The sequence below is a fragment of the Quercus suber genome, unplaced genomic scaffold (assembly GCF_002906115.3).
Source record: "Quercus suber isolate HL8 unplaced genomic scaffold, Cork oak 2.0 scaffold_446, whole genome shotgun sequence".
NCBI classification, from domain to species: Eukaryota; Viridiplantae; Streptophyta; class Magnoliopsida; order Fagales; family Fagaceae; genus Quercus; species Quercus suber.
Window position 1 is genome coordinate 382151 of NW_027069897.1, and position 17580 is coordinate 399730.

General features: G+C 31.6%; 1 protein-coding gene across 1 annotated transcript; it reads right to left on the reverse strand.

The window, feature by feature from the left end:
* Positions 1 to 4320: 4320 nt before the first annotated feature.
* On the reverse strand, positions 4321 to 9332 carry LOC112034218 (E3 ubiquitin-protein ligase AIRP2). Its single transcript, XM_024067024.2, has 5 exons — positions 8987 to 9332; positions 5474 to 5636; positions 5326 to 5392; positions 4986 to 5220; positions 4321 to 4870 (listed from the first exon to the last, which is right to left on the reverse strand). Exons 1-5 carry the CDS (start codon positions 9067 to 9069, stop codon positions 4663 to 4665), a joined length of 756 nt encoding a protein of 251 aa, XP_023922792.1. The 5' UTR covers positions 9070 to 9332; the 3' UTR covers positions 4321 to 4662.
* Between the last annotated feature and the right edge of the window lie 8248 nt (positions 9333 to 17580).

Sequence of the window (17580 nt, forward strand, 5' to 3'; positions counted from 1 at the left end):
ATCAGCCAGGCCACCACTTGAGAGCCTGTCCCATTAGCCGCATCCCCATTCCTCCTGTGGGTTGCAGCACCCAAGACAACACTATTCAGGAGTCCTATCCTCATTAATGCAGCCAGGACGTTAGTTGAGGGTATTTAATGTGGAGGTGACAGCTCGCCTTAGACTTGCTCCTTCACCGTGCTCCCGTCGCCGACGTGTGGCGCTTGCCCTTTCCTCCTCGGATATTCAAGAAGACCCATCTTTGGTGGAGTGGTGCTCTTGTACTTCTGAGGTCTCGGATGTCCGAGGACGGGGTCGTCCTCGGATATGTTCCTTGGGGGCTGGACACCGTACTTTCATTCTCGGACCCCACATGCATCCTCGACATAGGCCTCTGGGCCTGGTTTGAGGTGGGCCGAGGCTACCTGATTTTCTGGCCCCACAATTATATTGACAAAATTCTTTATTATAACTTTAAAGTCCTTAATCATTTTACCCAAAACAATAGGGAAAAAAGACCTTTCTTGTCCCTTTATTTTTCTTAAATATTGTACTCATAAACTCTGATAAAATTTCATTAGATTAAAATATTATTATCTACAATATATGCTATTAGTACTTTAATTAATGCTGTTATGAAATAGAATTTTTGTAGAATTTATTAATAATTATTATAATTTATTTGTTAACAAAATATAAAAATATGTTATCATTTTAGGTCATTTTTTAAAATGTGTTGAAATAGGTCATGCTCATAATAATTCCATTACATTTTTATTAAGTAAATTAAATAAATTGTGTTGTGTCAATCCACTTAATAGATGGGTGGTGTTGGGATTGAAATATTTTGGCTAGATTATTAAATGGGTCAGGATTAGGATTGATCCATGTAATCAAACAATTTTACCTTGACATGATACAAACATGACTAGCTAACATAAATTGCTACCCTTGCATGAGCCAGAGCAGCTAGCTCATTTAGGTTCTTGGCCCAATAATATAAAAATGGTGGATCAATATAATTGGACTCACCATTTCTCACAAAGAGATGGGCCATGCAGGCCCAACTCACTCATGTCCCCAAATGAACACAAGCAGAACAGGCTCAAAGATCTTTTTATTAAATTTTATTAAATTTATAATTTTTTTTTTCATGGGCACAGCTTTTAATTCATGTAGCAAGCAAAGTACCTAAATTAATCAATTTGACATAAGTAGTCAAAGTCAAGCTCATATCAATAGAGGCCAGAGGTGACTTCAGTTAATTTGTTTCAGCCCTTTCAAAAAAAAAAAAAGTGTTAATTTGTTTCAGCTGGTCAAAACCATATAGTCAGCCTACCATGTGAGTAGTTTAACTTTAACTTATGACTCAGACCTAGTGGTACCTTAAGGATTAGATAATGGTAACTTAAGATATCCCATTAAGTTAAAGAACAAGATAGCATAATGTTTTGCTTGCAGTGATGATAAGTGTGAATGCATCATTAAAACGTAGGTGGGTACACAGGAAATCTTGTAAGGTAATAAATTAGGCATTGTAAGTAATCACCTAATTCATTAAAGTCTTTTGGAGGGAGTCCACAAATGACGAAAGAGTCAGTGACTCGGTACAACATTTTTTTGTCATCTTACGTAGCTTTTTTATGGGAATTTTCAGTTTTAAAATTCTTGATCGGTACTTCCTAGTTGGGTGTGCATCAAATTCGTCAACTTAAGAACTAACTAAATCCAAATATTTTGGTTAATTTTCGTGGGTTGTGTTGGGATTTTATTTTGAGCTTTGGGTTAGTTTGGATTAAGTTCAAGTTGATGAGTTTTTCAACTTATTTGACCTAACTAATCTCACTATGTATATAAGTTTATTTTGTTTCTCCTTTTTAAATTTTTTTATTGATTTTGGTATTTTTTTTAGAATAAATTTTGACAAATTTGAAATATAATTTAATCATATTATATGAGTTATAATAATTTTATTGAAAAAATTATTAAAATAATTAATAAAAGCCCCATTTTTTACAAGAAATAAAATATGTACACACATTCCTCCCCAACTTGGGTCGGGTTGGATTGGATTTTACATATTTGATGAGTTTGGTTGGATTGAATTTTTTTTGCCCAACAAGATTGGTTTAAGTTAAAAAAAAAAAAAAAAAAAAAAAAAACGTCTAATCCAATCTATGCACATCTCTCCTTCGCGGTTAAAACTCAAATACCTGTCCTTCAACCTTTGCATTTAATAATGTTGACTTAGTGCAATATATTTGCTACCATGAACCATCGTCATGGTCCAACCAATGTTTGGGAGCTTCAGTCTTAAGCTTGAAGAACCCCATAATTTTACTCCAACTATTATTGACAAACATTATGCTAAGAAAGTAGACATTCTTACAGAATTAAAATGGAGTCAAAGTGGCAATGTGGATATGGGTTTTGGCCGACAGGGTTGGAGTTATGGTGATTGCGACATTGTGTTGAAGGAGTTGGGTGTGGTGTCTTTGTCATGTTTGACCACCAATGGCACCACAACCTCCTAATAGTCAATATTGCTATGGACGATGGCGGCGGCGTGGGCTTAGGAGAGTGGTGGTAATTTGGGTTGGTGGATTTAATGTTTTGATGATTGTTGATGGCGATTTGTTGAAGTTAGTGATTGTGGAAATTGTTTGGTGAGGGTTAATTTTTAAGGAATCTACAACTTTTTTTTTTTCTATCAAGTGGTAAATAAAAATGGTGTTAATTTCATTATCACTCACAAATTCAGAGTCACTTGAGAGTTAATGGAAATAACAACATTAGTCATAAATCATGAAATTATTAAGAATCAGGGAAACCCAAGAATTTAAAGAATAAACAAAAACAAACTTACATTAGCTGTATAATTATAGTTTGAAAAACTATTAGGAGAAGAAGAAGAAAAGAAAATTGAACTAGGGGGAAAAAAAAAGATGGGTCCATGAATTTAAGAAGAAAACATACTCATGTCTGTAGCGTAGAGGAGAAATCACAAGAAGACAAGTTAATAAGCAAGCACATAAACGAAAAGAAGGAAGCAATGAGAAAGAGAGAGCAAGACAAGCAACTGAGAGTGATAAAATATAATGAAAATGAGAGACACAACTTAGTTTAAAATTTAAATATTGCACGGTGCTCGACTTCATAGAAATCGGGTCCTATTAAAAAAATAGCTTGGCGAGTTTTGCATCTTTTTTATTTTTGGGTAATCATTGTATCATTTGGGCAGAATCAGAATTTTGATTGTGGATAGAACAAAGTATTAGTAAAAAAAAGATTTTATAATAACTTAGATTCTTTTGTTTTTCAATGCTTCTATTAAACAATAAGTTTGATTCAATCAATTTTCCTCTCAAAGTTTGATGCACTCAACTAATTAATACAAGCGATAGATTTTATTTATTTATAATTTCTTTTAAGCTAAGGTCACAACAATTTCACGATTACAAACTAAATTTGTCTACCACCTAAAACATACTTAAAAAATAGTTTGTGAAAAAATTGTGTCCGTAACAAATTCATTTCTCAAAATAAAAATTACAAAATTAGTTAATATAAAAAAGAAAAAAGAAAAAAAAGAAGAAGTTAAATTACGCTTTTACCTTAAAGTTTATGATTTTTTTAGTTTGGTATCCTAAATTTGAAATTTTACATTTTAATCTACCAAGCTTTGATTTCATTATCAAAATAATCATTCAATCCATCTTCATTATTAGTCTAGCACTCTAGCTCTTTAGAGAGAGCGAGAGAGAGAGAGAGAGAGAGGGCAATGTTTAGTTGCCTGGTTCAGTTTCTCCCAAAAAAAAAAAAGGCTAGCTATATCAATAACAAAGATTAATAGAAGAATTATTTTGAAAATATAATCAAATTTGGTGGGCTAAAATAAAAACAAAGGTTCAAAATTCAAATGTATTACTTTTATTTATTTTTAGTTTTTAATTTTTAATTTTTAATTTTTAAAAAGGAGGTCAAACCCCTATCGATTTCAATATAGTCCAACCTGAGGGCTTTATGTTTGAAAAGTTGTGGATCAAATTTTGAAATGGGTTATTAGCATGGGGATAATTTGTAATTACCTTTCATAATTTATAGCAAACAAGAACTAAATGAGGGCAACTTATCAACAAAAAACAAAAAAAGAACTATTGAGTGCCCTTTAATAATGGCAAATCTTTTTTTGGGATTCTATTTTGGCCTTTATGGGAATTGAAGAAGAAAAAAGTCTTAGACAACATAAACTTTTTTTTTTTTTGGATAATCTTAGATAACATAAACTTGACCCATGACTTTTGGCATATATCATAGTATAATATTATAAACAGAAACCCATAATTAAATCAAATTTCTTGCCACTTGCATAGTTACATTATCTACATTCCAAAAGGCTGAGTTGAACGCCAAGCATACCTTCTTGCTTTTGTCTATGACTCTAGACTACTAATTGAGAGATTCCATGAATGTTCAAAGAGCCACCTGATTATCAATACCCTCATTCCAAGTCAATGACAAGGGATATGCAATAGTTCACTTAACTATATATATACAGCTACCATGTAACAGATCCTCAACCTACCATGGTAGACAAGATTTAAGCTTCACCATACTCTATATTATATATACAAAGGGTTATCAGCATTTCATGTAGTGTACTACTTCATTCTTCATCTTAAATCAGAGCATGTAATCATATACAAACAAATGTGTGTCAGGCATCACAACAGGCAGATTTTCAATGTAAAGGTAGAAACGCATCAAGTTTTCCCTTGCAAGAGTAATTGTATCAATCATACCACTGTTACTAATAAGTTCCCATAAATCTCTAGAACTAACTCTCTTCAGGCTGCCGCGACAAAAAGGGCAGGACTGAGACCGCACGTTCCTGCAAATTAGTATCAAACACATTATATTAGATATATTCCAACTACAATCAAGATAAGGTGAAATACTAAGTACTTTATAAAAACATTAACAATGCAAGTGGGAGTCGGGGCTACCAGTCATGGAAGCAATTGTTGCACATCGCGTGCCCACAGCTGGGCAAGACCATCCTTGTGCAATTTTCCATGCATATCCCACATTCTTCATCTCTCTCTAGATCCTTATCAGAAAGATTCCTCCTCTCTTCTACTCTCTTTTTGGTTAAAATTTCTGTCGATTGGCTTCTGGAGGTACTATCTTCAAATTCAATGAACTCGCCTTCAAGTTGCCTAAGAGAAGGGTATATCACGGCTGCAAGAAATTTTACAATTAAATGCATTTAGAAGTTGAGAACAAAAAATATGGAGACCAGGAAATTGAATGGTTGTTAACAAGAAGCCACAAAGAAGAACAGACCATAAAATTCGCGTAAGGTTGCTTTCCTTTCTTTTGAGGACATTGTTGGCATTCCATCAACGTATACCTATACAATTATGTAGAGCTTCAACAGCAATGCAAAAATTAGAATTGAAATGACAATGAGAAGAAATAGATAACAACCCACCTTATACACAAGTACGTTGAGAAGGCCTAAATAATTGGGTAGAGTATCTGTACAACTATAATCCATCCACTCAATCAAATAAAGAAGAAAGGGGGCAAAGGGGCCGTAAGATAATCTCATCTGAACACAATCCCCACAATAATCTCTAGGAAGAGCAGCTGCCCTGCAAAAACCCCATCCCAAAACCCCAATAAAAAAAAAAAATTCAATTAATCAACTCTTAGTCAATGTTTAACTCCAATATTTACCAAAACCATGAAAGTAAACAACTTGGAGGCAATAAAGAGGCAAAACAGATTTGGGGACCTGGGGTGCTGGCATTGTATATGTAGCCTAATGGGTTTTCTTTGTTGAGTTCTAGAGGTAGAAATCACAAGAAAGAAAGAAACTTTATGACATATAATGGCTACAGTGTTCATATAATTGAAATTGAGACATTTCCAACTAGATGGCCCTTACAAAAGCAGACTGCAATACATGCTTATATCCACCAAACCCCAAATTCATATACAAATTCACCCTCCTAACCTTTTTTTGATGATAAAACAACACCTAACCATTTCAATTGTCAAGACTACACTATAAAGTAATATTCAGAACAGGAATTCAGGAATGAAACAACCGTTCTTTGCCATTTAAGTATAACTAATATGGAAAAGGCCTCTACAGAATTTGAGTTATGAAGAACAATATATCAAAAATAATACTTCATGGTATTTTTTTATAAATAAATAAATATATATATATATATATATATATAAATGTCTAACTTTATTTTATTTTTATTATATTTTATTTGTTGAGGCACTAACTATATGATTGATAAATAGCTATTATAAATAATTAGGTTTAACAGAAATTTCTGCTAAAAAAAAGGGTTTAACAGAAATTAATGACCACCATAAGAGATATTCTGTGGATTCAATTCATATTCTTAAAGTTAAATAGAAAATTGGGGTGGGGGAGGTAGTGACTGGTGACAACTTTTCACTGTCTTTTTCTTAAGAAAGAAAGTATTTATTAACTAAAGGTGTATTTATATCATTATATGTACGCATCATTAAACAAACAAACAAACAAACAATAAATAAATAAAATCATCTCATTTCTCCATTTGACACATGGGTAAGAAAACTAGCCTAACATAACAAATGGTCATCTTTTAAACTTCAAAGACTAAAAGCAGTCAATAGTTAAATTTAAGGGTCCTAAATTTGTGTATAGTTCCTTTATGGATTTATTTAAAAATAATAATAACTCTAATTTATCTAACTTATATTTTAAATCAAATAAATCTAAGACATTCCACACTAAAAATCAAAATAAACATTTGTTTCAATTGCATGCATGAGCCCTTTAGAAATTTAGGTCAAAGTCAAGAGTTGAGAGGAGAATGATAAATATAATATTATGTAAATTATATTTCAAACTCAATATATTTATGAGTAGTTTCAAATTAAACTGTATAATTTTAAAACTTTCAAATTAAACCCTAAAGTTTTAAACCATTTACAAATTAAACCTATGGATCCATTAGTTTTGAATTGAATCTTAATCTTTTAAAATCCAATTAGTTTAAATTGGTAAAACCCCAATCAAAGCCGAAATCAAACCCCAAAAATCTAAAATTTTAATCAATACAAATTTAAAAGTTTAAGTTTGATTTGAAAGTGGGCAAGTTATTATCCTTAATTTATAAGTTATAACAGTTCTAAAGGGTTAAATTTGAAACTAGCCTAAATTACATGATTTAAAATATAATTTTATTCTAATATATTCAACACAAATCCATGTATTTAATTTAATGGGTGTGATCATTTGAGGCTCAGCCTACCAAATTATATGCAGGCCCATTAGTTTGAACAGGTCCATAAATTCAAGGCCTCCCTTTGTTTAAACAAAAGCTGGGTCAAGCCGTCAAGGGGCCCAGATCAATACTCAATTATGGAGGATTTTGGAAATGAGAAACTTTTTTTTTTTTTTGAGAATCTGGAAATGAGAAACATACTCCACCAACAAATCTGAGATGCTATCTTGTCATCACCAAGAAAAAGGAAAATGTGGTTTTGTCATTTACAAGGCATTCTAGTACTTGTTGTGACTTGTCTATGGAAAACACTAGCATTCTATTTCTAAACCCCACTCACCCATCTTGATAAGTCTCTATTATTGCCTCTAGCAAGTTAATTTCATTAATTGAAGTTGACTTGAGATTATTTTGTTTATAAATTTCATCCTTTTTTCTTTGAAAGCTCACCCTTTTTGAATATTTTTTTTTCGACTTCTTATTATATTCTAGATCACAAAAATAAAATCGAGTTGAAAATTGAAGTTCAAGGAAAACTTTTACCCTTTGGTTGCGTTTGTTTCGACAAAAATTGATTTCTAAAAAATATTTTTTGCATTTGTGAATGTTTAGGGTAGCTAAAATTGCTAGTCAAATTTCAAGTTGACTATAATATAGAATCATAGATACATTTTTAGCATAAAATGTTTTACTCTTTTATTTGTGATTGTAACACCTCCTATTGATCTTTACTTATTTTTATATTACATGAAAAAAAATAGAAAAAATATTTTTCATAATATTTTCAAGAATAAAACCAAACACTTAAAAATATACATTTTTACCATTACAACCAAACATTTGAAAATATTTTCTAGTGAAACAAAATCAGCCTTATAAATTGCCCATATTAGGGTCAACACACTGGATATTGCAAATCTTTATTGTATTATTTATTTTACAGTAAAAACGTGAATAGATAATCTTATCCCTTGTCTGTTTGGCATGGATTTTGTTTTTTGTGTTTTTGTTTCTTTTCAATCTTTTATCTTATTTGTTCATGTAGTTATACAGCTTTGTAATTTTATTATTATTATTATTATTATTATATAAAATATGAAGGCATGAACCACTCAACTTTTACCAAATAAGTTTTCAATATTATTAATTTATCATAAAATAGTCCCAATAAGATAATAAACTTTTTTACTTTATATATTTTTTACTGGAGGAGGACTAGGCCACTTTGTCATCGTGATTTGTAGGACACTAGGGAGTAGAGCAAATTGTTCAAATTTATATTATAATATATAGTATAAAGTTGTTCAGCATTTGCACGTACGATCGATGTGATGGGTCGAGTGCTACGTTTTTAGCGTGTGGGGACATCATATATAGAAACCAAACTTTAATATTACCTTCTTACTTTAATAGGTTTAGGTTTTGGATACAAGTCGACACTGCATGAAGACACTCTGGACACTGGTCGAGAGGGCTTCAATTTCTCTTTCGGTTGATGTTGACTGAGCAAAAGTTTATGTTATGTAACAAAATAAATGTGTGGGCCGTTCAGCTTTGAAGGCCCCAAACAAGGTAGCGTTGGGATTCAATCCATCACCTAAAGTACCATTAACTTTGTTCCTCAAAAAAAAAAAAAAAAAAAATNTAAATGTGAAGCTTACAGTCTCATCCTCAGGCCAAAAAACATATATATGTATAGAACTTACAGGGTATTGGCATGTTGAATATCAGCTTCAAGAGCTTTGATAGATTCTCTGAAACATGATTGACTGGGCTGTTTTTGCCACATTTGTTGTTTCCTATGAATTCCTTGAAAAAAAAAAATAATGGAACAAAGGGAGAAAGAAAGACAAAAAGACTTGCCTTTTTTTATTATTTTTATTTTTATTTTTTCTGGGAGAGTGGCTTTGTTCTGTTGAAAGAATATTGGAGGAGGAGATTATAGATTGGAGACTTTTAAAAAGAGATAACTTGATAAAGGGAGAGAGAGAGAAGGTTGCTTAGTGTTGAAACTAATAACCTTTCACACTTCAAGAAAAGAAAAGGATACCTTCTCTCTTACATGTATATGTATCTTTGCTTTCCTTAACCATTTGCCTACATTATTTTCTCAACTGCTATTTGGGTTTGCCATTATTTCCAAGTCTGACCTTGTTTTAAGCATTGATTTTTTTTTTTTTTGAGGATCTTGTTTTAAGCATTGTTTGCACAATAAAAGCACCAGTTTCCCATTATTTATATACTTTGTTTAAAAAAAAAAAAAAAAAAGGTAAAAAAGAGGCATGCAATTGCAAAGTCCAAACAGAAGAAGTACTCTTTCTTAGTTCTTTCTCCCTTCCCCAATTATACTTTGAGAAAATTGAGGTACTAACTTTATTTTATTTTTTATTATATTTTATTTGTTGAGGCACTAACTATATGATTGATAAATAGCTATTATAAATAATTAGGTTTAACAGAAATTTCTGCTAAAAAAAAGGGTTTAACAGAAATTAATGACCACCATAAGAGATATTCTGTGGATTCAATTCATATTCTTAAAGTTAAATAGAAAATTGGGGTGGGGGGAGGTAGTGACTGGTGACAACTTTTCACTGTCTTTTTCTTAAGAAAGAAAGTATTTATTAACTAAAGGTGTATTTATATCATTATATGTACGCATCATTAAACAAACAAACAAACAAACAATAAATAAATAAAATCATCTCATTTCTCCATTTGACACATGGGTAAGAAAACTAGCCTAACATAACAAATGGTCATCTTTTAAACTTCAAAGACTAAAAGCAGTCAATAGTTAAATTTAAGGGTCCTAAATTTGTGTATAGTTCCTTTATGGATTTATTTAAAAATAATAATAACTCTAATTTATCTAACTTATATTTTAAATCAAATAAATCTAAGACATTCCACACTAAAAATCAAAATAAACATTTGTTTCAATTGCATGCATGAGCCCTTTAGAAATTTAGGTCAAAGTCAAGAGTTGAGAGGAGAATGATAAATATAATATTATGTAAATTATATTTCAAACTCAATATATTTATGAGTAGTTTCAAATTAAACTGTATAATTTTAAAACTTTCAAATTAAACCCTAAAGTTTTAAACCATTTACAAATTAAACCTATGGATCCATTAGTTTTGAATTGAATCTTAATCTTTTAAAATCCAATTAGTTTAAATTGGTAAAACCCCAATCAAAGCCGAAATCAAACCCCAAAAATCTAAAATTTTAATCAATACAAATTTAAAAGTTTAAGTTTGATTTGAAAGTGGGCAAGTTATTATCCTTAATTTATAAGTTATAACAGTTCTAAAGGGTTAAATTTGAAACTAGCCTAAATTACATGATTTAAAATATAATTTTATTCTAATATATTCAACACAAATCCATGTATTTAATTTAATGGGTGTGATCATTTGAGGCTCAGCCTACCAAATTATATGCAGGCCCATTAGTTTGAACAGGTCCATAAATTCAAGGCCTCCCTTTGTTTAAACAAAAGCTGGGTCAAGCCGTCAAGGGGCCCAGATCAATACTCAATTATGGAGGATTTTGGAAATGAGAAACTTTTTTTTTTTTTTGAGAATCTGGAAATGAGAAACATACTCCACCAACAAATCTGAGATGCTATCTTGTCATCACCAAGAAAAAGGAAAATGTTCCAAAAAAAAAAAAAAAAAAAAAAGTACCATTAAATTTGGAAAGGTCTCTCGACGCCAAATAATACACCGATTCTTTCATATGCCTTCATGATTTTTGTGTAGCTGAAGGTCCAGTCGATTGAGTACTGTCTCAATTGTTTGGCCAAAATTGGGAATTAACTATGTTTGTTAAACAATATAATTAGTATGCATTATTTTGGAAGAATATTTCATACCAATATCTCAAGTCTAAAAGACTTGATTGAGGGCCTATAAATCGAGTCTCAAAGACTTGGTTTTCATGTTCTGATTAGATCTGAGTTAGCGCTTTTCCACATGGCGTCTACCTGAAAATCAAGTTTTAGAGACTCGATTTATATCTGTAAAACATTTATAGTGAAAAGAAAGCGTGAATAGGGAAAAAAATCTCTGACACTGAACAATACCATCATAACAGATAACAAAGCTACAGTGGATAGGAAAAAAAATTAGAGTGAATGCTATTGGTTTGTCTTGCAGAATTTAAAGGAGTAGGTAGGAAAAAAAAAATTCAAAGTACATAATTTATTTTTTCTGAGTTTGCAAAGTCACGGGTTGAAGATGCTTTGACTTCTCTTTTTTTCTGTGTTTGAGGTTTGCTTTAGTCAGGCATATTTATTAGAGTAGGTAGGACCAAGACTCAATAATTCTAGGCTTAGTCTATTATGGCCAGTTGGCTTGGATGGAGGGGTCATGTCCATAGGGTCTCTTTTGTATCTTCATTTTCGGCCAAAATTGGGAATTAAATTGGGTTGGCTCATAAATCGAGTCTTAGAGACTTGATTTTCAGGTGGACGCTACGTGGAAAAAATACCAAATCAGACGTGATCAGAACACTGAAACCGAGTCTTTGAGACTCGATTTATAAGCCCTAAATCGAGTCTTTTAAACTCAAGATGTTAGTAAAAAATATAATTTTGTAACTGTAGGGTTAGGATTTGTGGTCCAAGCCCAAAACAATGAATTTGTAGAGTATGGGTGAAAGAGCTAGGTTGAGTATGGGATCAACAACAACGAATCACGACACTCAAGCACAAACCAACATAAATTTACACGTAAAGAATGGATATCTAAAGAGGTATATTATTGATTATCTGGTAAACACAGATCTTAGGGTTACAGTAAAGTTCTTCTTCTCTTTTTTCTGCCCCCCCATTCGTTACGAGCTTCTTTCCTTTATATAACCTCCCTTCTCCTCATCTCCATCGTCCACTTGTACCTCATCCGTGAGTCTACTTGAGTATATGTCATGTCAAGTACTTCCTTTAGCTCTGTGTGAGTGGCAGTAGGTGAGGATACACTGTTCAGAGGTTTTCTCCACATAAATGCGGCCAGAAAAATTGCTGCAGAGCATTAAATACGGTGGTAGCAGCTTTCCTTTTAGATATTTCTTCATCCTTATCGTCTCCAAGTGTACTCAGAGCTTATCTTGATCAGGAGGTGTCCTCGGAAGATCATCTTACCCTTTTATACGTTCAATTGATCCTTACTATTCGCATCAGAGAAATATAACCTCTTCGGACAGAAGGCGACCTCTTCGGATTGTAATCACGTTTCTCTCTGGGGGTCCCTCTTCTAGATAGGTCTTGCCCTTACCATCTTCTTCTTCTCGAACGCACAGTAATCCTCATATGGGCTCTTGGCCTACTATGTTAGACTAGACCCTTTTCCCCCCACAGTAACAATGCCTACAAATTATGTAGCTTGGCAAACAGGGTTAATTCTCAATTTTGGCCCAAATGTTTCATGAGTGAAGTGTGAAAAATTTTGTGTCCCTAATAAAATTGTTAAACTTGTTGCTAGTATACTACCTAGAAGTAACATCCATCTGACCTTGGATTTTCATTGGTTCGCTCTTCGTAATGATATATATATTAAAGAAATTTACATTTCAAACCCTATAATTTTTTAAATTGATAAATTAAACTATGGCATTTGAAACACCCAGTCCTCATATTAATTAGACCCCTAAACATGACATCATTTTACTTAAATAGACTAAGCTTTTATTTATTGCTTTAGAAAAGTACAATACAATTTGTTTTTCAATCAAATTTAAATGCATGGTTGAATTGACCAATCAAAGAACACATCATTTTATATTTTTCAAAACAATTAATTCAATATATTTATGTGTTTTAATTTAATTTTATTTATATAGTTACAATATGCTACTAATCATGCACCTTGAACCCTTTCTTCTCTGGACCTCTAAGTACTTTGTGTATGAGAATGTGTCAATTAAAATACAAAACTTTTAGTCTTTATGTGTTTTAATTGAGAACTTAATATACTGCACTTAAAGATACCTAGGTTTTTGGCCTATGATTTAATTTGTTTCGTTACTAAATTATTAGATTAAAATGTTACTTTTCTATTTATTATTTAGAATATTCCTTAGGTACAATTTCTTGGGTGGCATACTTTAAGCAGTGGTGAAAATTCTTAGATTAAGTTTTCTTATTAAATTCAACCATATAGTTGTATTGGCCAATGTAGCAAAAATAAAGCTATCTTTTTAAAGGACAATTAAATTCCATCATATAAATAATTAATCAATACAATCACGTAATTGATTTCATTTATGTAATTTAAGTATAACACATAAAAATTTGTACCTAAATTCTATGCCAATAGCGTTGTTATAGTTAAAAGGAAAAAAAATTTAAATACATGTCTTACATGGAGTGACATTTGGGCCCAATGAAGATTACCTCTTGCCAGGTTAGCATCTTAATATATATAATTATATTTCATTTACCTAAGGGTAATTATGCCTGTTCCTCAAAAAAAAAAAAGGGGGGGCAATTATACCTGGGTTTTTATTCTATCACATCCACTTTTACATATCTACTTTCATGTTTTGAGTTATACCAAAGATACAAACTTTTTTACAAAAAAAGAATTATAAATTGCTGACGTGGTGAGTAGTTATTGGTAAATAAAAAAAAAAATGATGTTAATGGTGAACCTAAATTAAAACCAATAACAAATTGGACATATCAACGGTTTGTAAAAATATTGTAAAGTAGCTTGTGGCTATAACATTACTCTTCAAGTTTTAAATGAGAACATTACCTTCTTTTCTTTTAAAATGTCTACATGAGTACATTAATTATGGATATTGTGTAAAATAGTAGATTAATAAAAGGATAATTTCTTTTATACTGCTTTTTTTTTAAGCCAACAGCTCCCTTTATACAGATAGTGTAATGTGACAAAAATAAGGGACATTATTATTGAATGTTGCTTTCTTTTGCAATAAATAAGATGTAAATTTGATGACTAGAAGTATTGCATGATCGTAAAACTATTACAAAATTATGAAACTTTATTTTAATACCATTTTTCACAATTAATTTTTATTTTTTAAGGATATATCATACTAATAATAAGTTTGGTGGACTTATCCCCCTAAAATATGTTGTTTGTCAAGAGCCTTATAGTTTATTTAGTTTGCATCTCCCAGTGCTTCAATGACATTCAGGATTCAAATCTCTCATCTCCCATTGTAATTAATTGAATTATCCACACACACACCTAAAAAAAGAAAAGAAAAAAAACTCGTTGTTTTAGCTTATTTTGTATGCTCATCATTCTTCTTCTTGCTTTGGTTATTTTAGTACGTAATAACGTTAAAACAATAGTGTTTAATGGATAAATGAAAATTTTATGTTGATGAGTTTTATTTTTATTAATTTTAATGCTAACTTTGAATAATCAATATATATATATATATATATATATATATAAATATAAGCAGAAACCTCATGTTAGAAGATAATGCTAACTTTGAATAATCAATATATATATATATATATATATATATATATATAAATATAAGCAGAAACCTCATGTTAGAAGGTATGAGATTGTGCCATATGGTGCATTCTTTGAAATTCTTTTTATTTTGGGTTCTAAACCAACAAAGTTTATATTTATATCAAAGTGTTAGTTCATTAAATTAGACAACAGAGTAAATACATATATTAATATCTATAGTTGAACATTAATTATTTTTATCAAATGAATTTATATGATTATTTTTATAAACTCTATATAAGAGATAATTTTTAGTTGGAATAATAATAATAAATTTAGAATATGGCATTCTTACTCATGTTTAGTTGCTTTGACAACAATTGACAAGAATATGGCATTCTTACTCATGTTTACTCATGGTTTGAGGATGACATACACGAGATAGGCACTAGCCATAGCAATAACACTATTATTGCTGAGAGTTCGTTTAGACCCTTTAAATCAGATTGTTTAACCTAATATATTAACAAAGTGATTACTTAGATTAATTTTCAGATCTAGGTTAAACACATATGAATCATATCATGTAAAGATGTGAAAAAATAAATAACACCACGATATGATTACCTAGGAAAACCAATAAAACTAACCCGTTTCAAGGTAAAAACGTAGGGAGGATTTGACCTAGTTATTCTCAAGGTAAACCAAATCCACTATAAGAGAATTGAAGTTTTTACAAAATATTTAAACCTAAATCTAATGCTAACTCATGTAGTAACTTATTGACACGACCACGTGCATGTTTCGAATCCATGGACCCCTTATTTTCTTGGATTTACAGCAACACAAGCACACCCTTGCTTGTGACTTTGAGACTCCATTCAAAGGTTTCAAATCACTTTTTCTTGTTGAATCTTGTGTAGTTAGAAGAGTAACATAGAACCTCTCAGATCTCATAAAGAGTAACACACAAGTCTTCCAAAAAAATCTTCAAAACATGTCTAGGGTTTTCCTTTTATATGTGGAGAAGTTTAAGTGAAACCCTAAACATTTTAGTAGAGATTGGACTGAAATAAACTTCTGCAGAAAACTGTGTCTGTGATTTTCAATCGGTTGGATCTAATTCTTGATCAGTCGAGGAAGGTAGAACTTGACTTCTCTTTTCTGCAATCAGCTAGACTTCAAATCTTGAACCACACTTATTTAAGCATTGCCTAAACAGTTAGACTAGACATGTTTTACTCTCAGTTTTCCAACACAATACAATCATGATTCTAAACATTTAATCTAAATTTTTAGAACCTAACAATTGCGATGCTGACATTGGTAGAAGAAAGTGTCATGGGAGTTGGAAGACATCAGTGAGATGGTGGTTTTTAGGGAACTTGATGGAAACTTGGATCTTATACCAATTTTAAGATAGAAAGAAGAAAAAAACAAGTGTTGTAAAGAGAGAGAATGCATTTAAGGTAAGAGAATTAACGTGGTTCAGCCTCGTAATCTACGTCCACAATGCAAAACCTAAATGGCTATATTTTTGCTAAATTGAATTCTATATTGTAATGAGCCTAATATATGGCATATATTGGAATATATTAGATTTAGAAATTAGCAACTAAAACTAGGCCGGGTGGCAAAATTTGACATGACTCGCTAACACAACATGAGGCTCATAGGTTATGGGTTAAGGTTTAATGAGTTTGTGTCATATTAAGGTTGACATGATTGGCCCGTTTAATAAATGTGTCTAACTCACAAAACCTGTTTAACTAAATGTCATTTTACCAATATTCCATTCAAAACCCTAGATATATAAACTTATTTTCTTTCCTAGTTGCATTCTCTTAAGCCCTATGGTTGCCTCTCACTCTCAGACCTAAATCTCAACTTATTTTCTTAGGCATCTTAATTCTTTTGACATTATGATGCCAAACTGTTGTCCCTTCACCCTTCACTTCTATCTATTAGTCGAAACTTTAGTCACTGTTGTCTTTTACTTTTGTAAGGTTGAATTTATTCAATCATGTGTAGGCTTTATTTCATGCCAAATTTACTTGTATTTTTGCAATTAGATACCTTGTATTTAGGTGGGAATAATGCAAGGGTTTTGTGTGAGAAGAGTGTGAAGAATTCAAGTGTGTGAGCATTCAAAGGATTCTTATGACTGGATCTTACTTGTGACTGGCGACTCGCCAAAATGCCACATGTGTGAAGCATGCAAGAAGTTGAAGGGTCACGACAACTGGAGCACTATAGGACAAAAATTGACAGTCTGGCCTGACAGTTAACTCACAACTCATCCCACTCATGAGTGAGTCGCCAGAATGCCCTGTTTTGCAAAAAAAATGACTTTTCACATTCCTCACGTACCCTACTATAAATACCCTTACACCCACGAAGTGTAGAGAACTCCTAGAAATAATTTTGAGAGAGAAACCCTAAAGAAAACCAAAATTGACTTATCCACAATCTTAGACTTTTGATTCTCCAAATTCCTCTACTTTCATTCTTTCCATTGACATATCCTTAAGAGGTTCATTAGCCAAATCCTTATCTCACCATACTTAAATCAGTGAGGAGGTATTTTGGTGCTTGGAAAGCATTTCGGAGGTGACCAATTCACTTGGTTGATGCAATGGGCTTATTGCAGGATTTGAAAAACTAAAGAAGACATGGTTAGGCTTAACCTTGTTGGAGAAAGAAGCTTGAATGGCTTAGGTGTATTGAGTAGATTAGGTTTAGAGGGTCTATTGCTATTCGTGTATCCCAACTTTATTGTTTAGTGGATCATTTCATCGCTTAGAGGGCAATGGAAAGGTTTTTTTGCCGAGTTCTTCGGTTTCCTCTTCGAT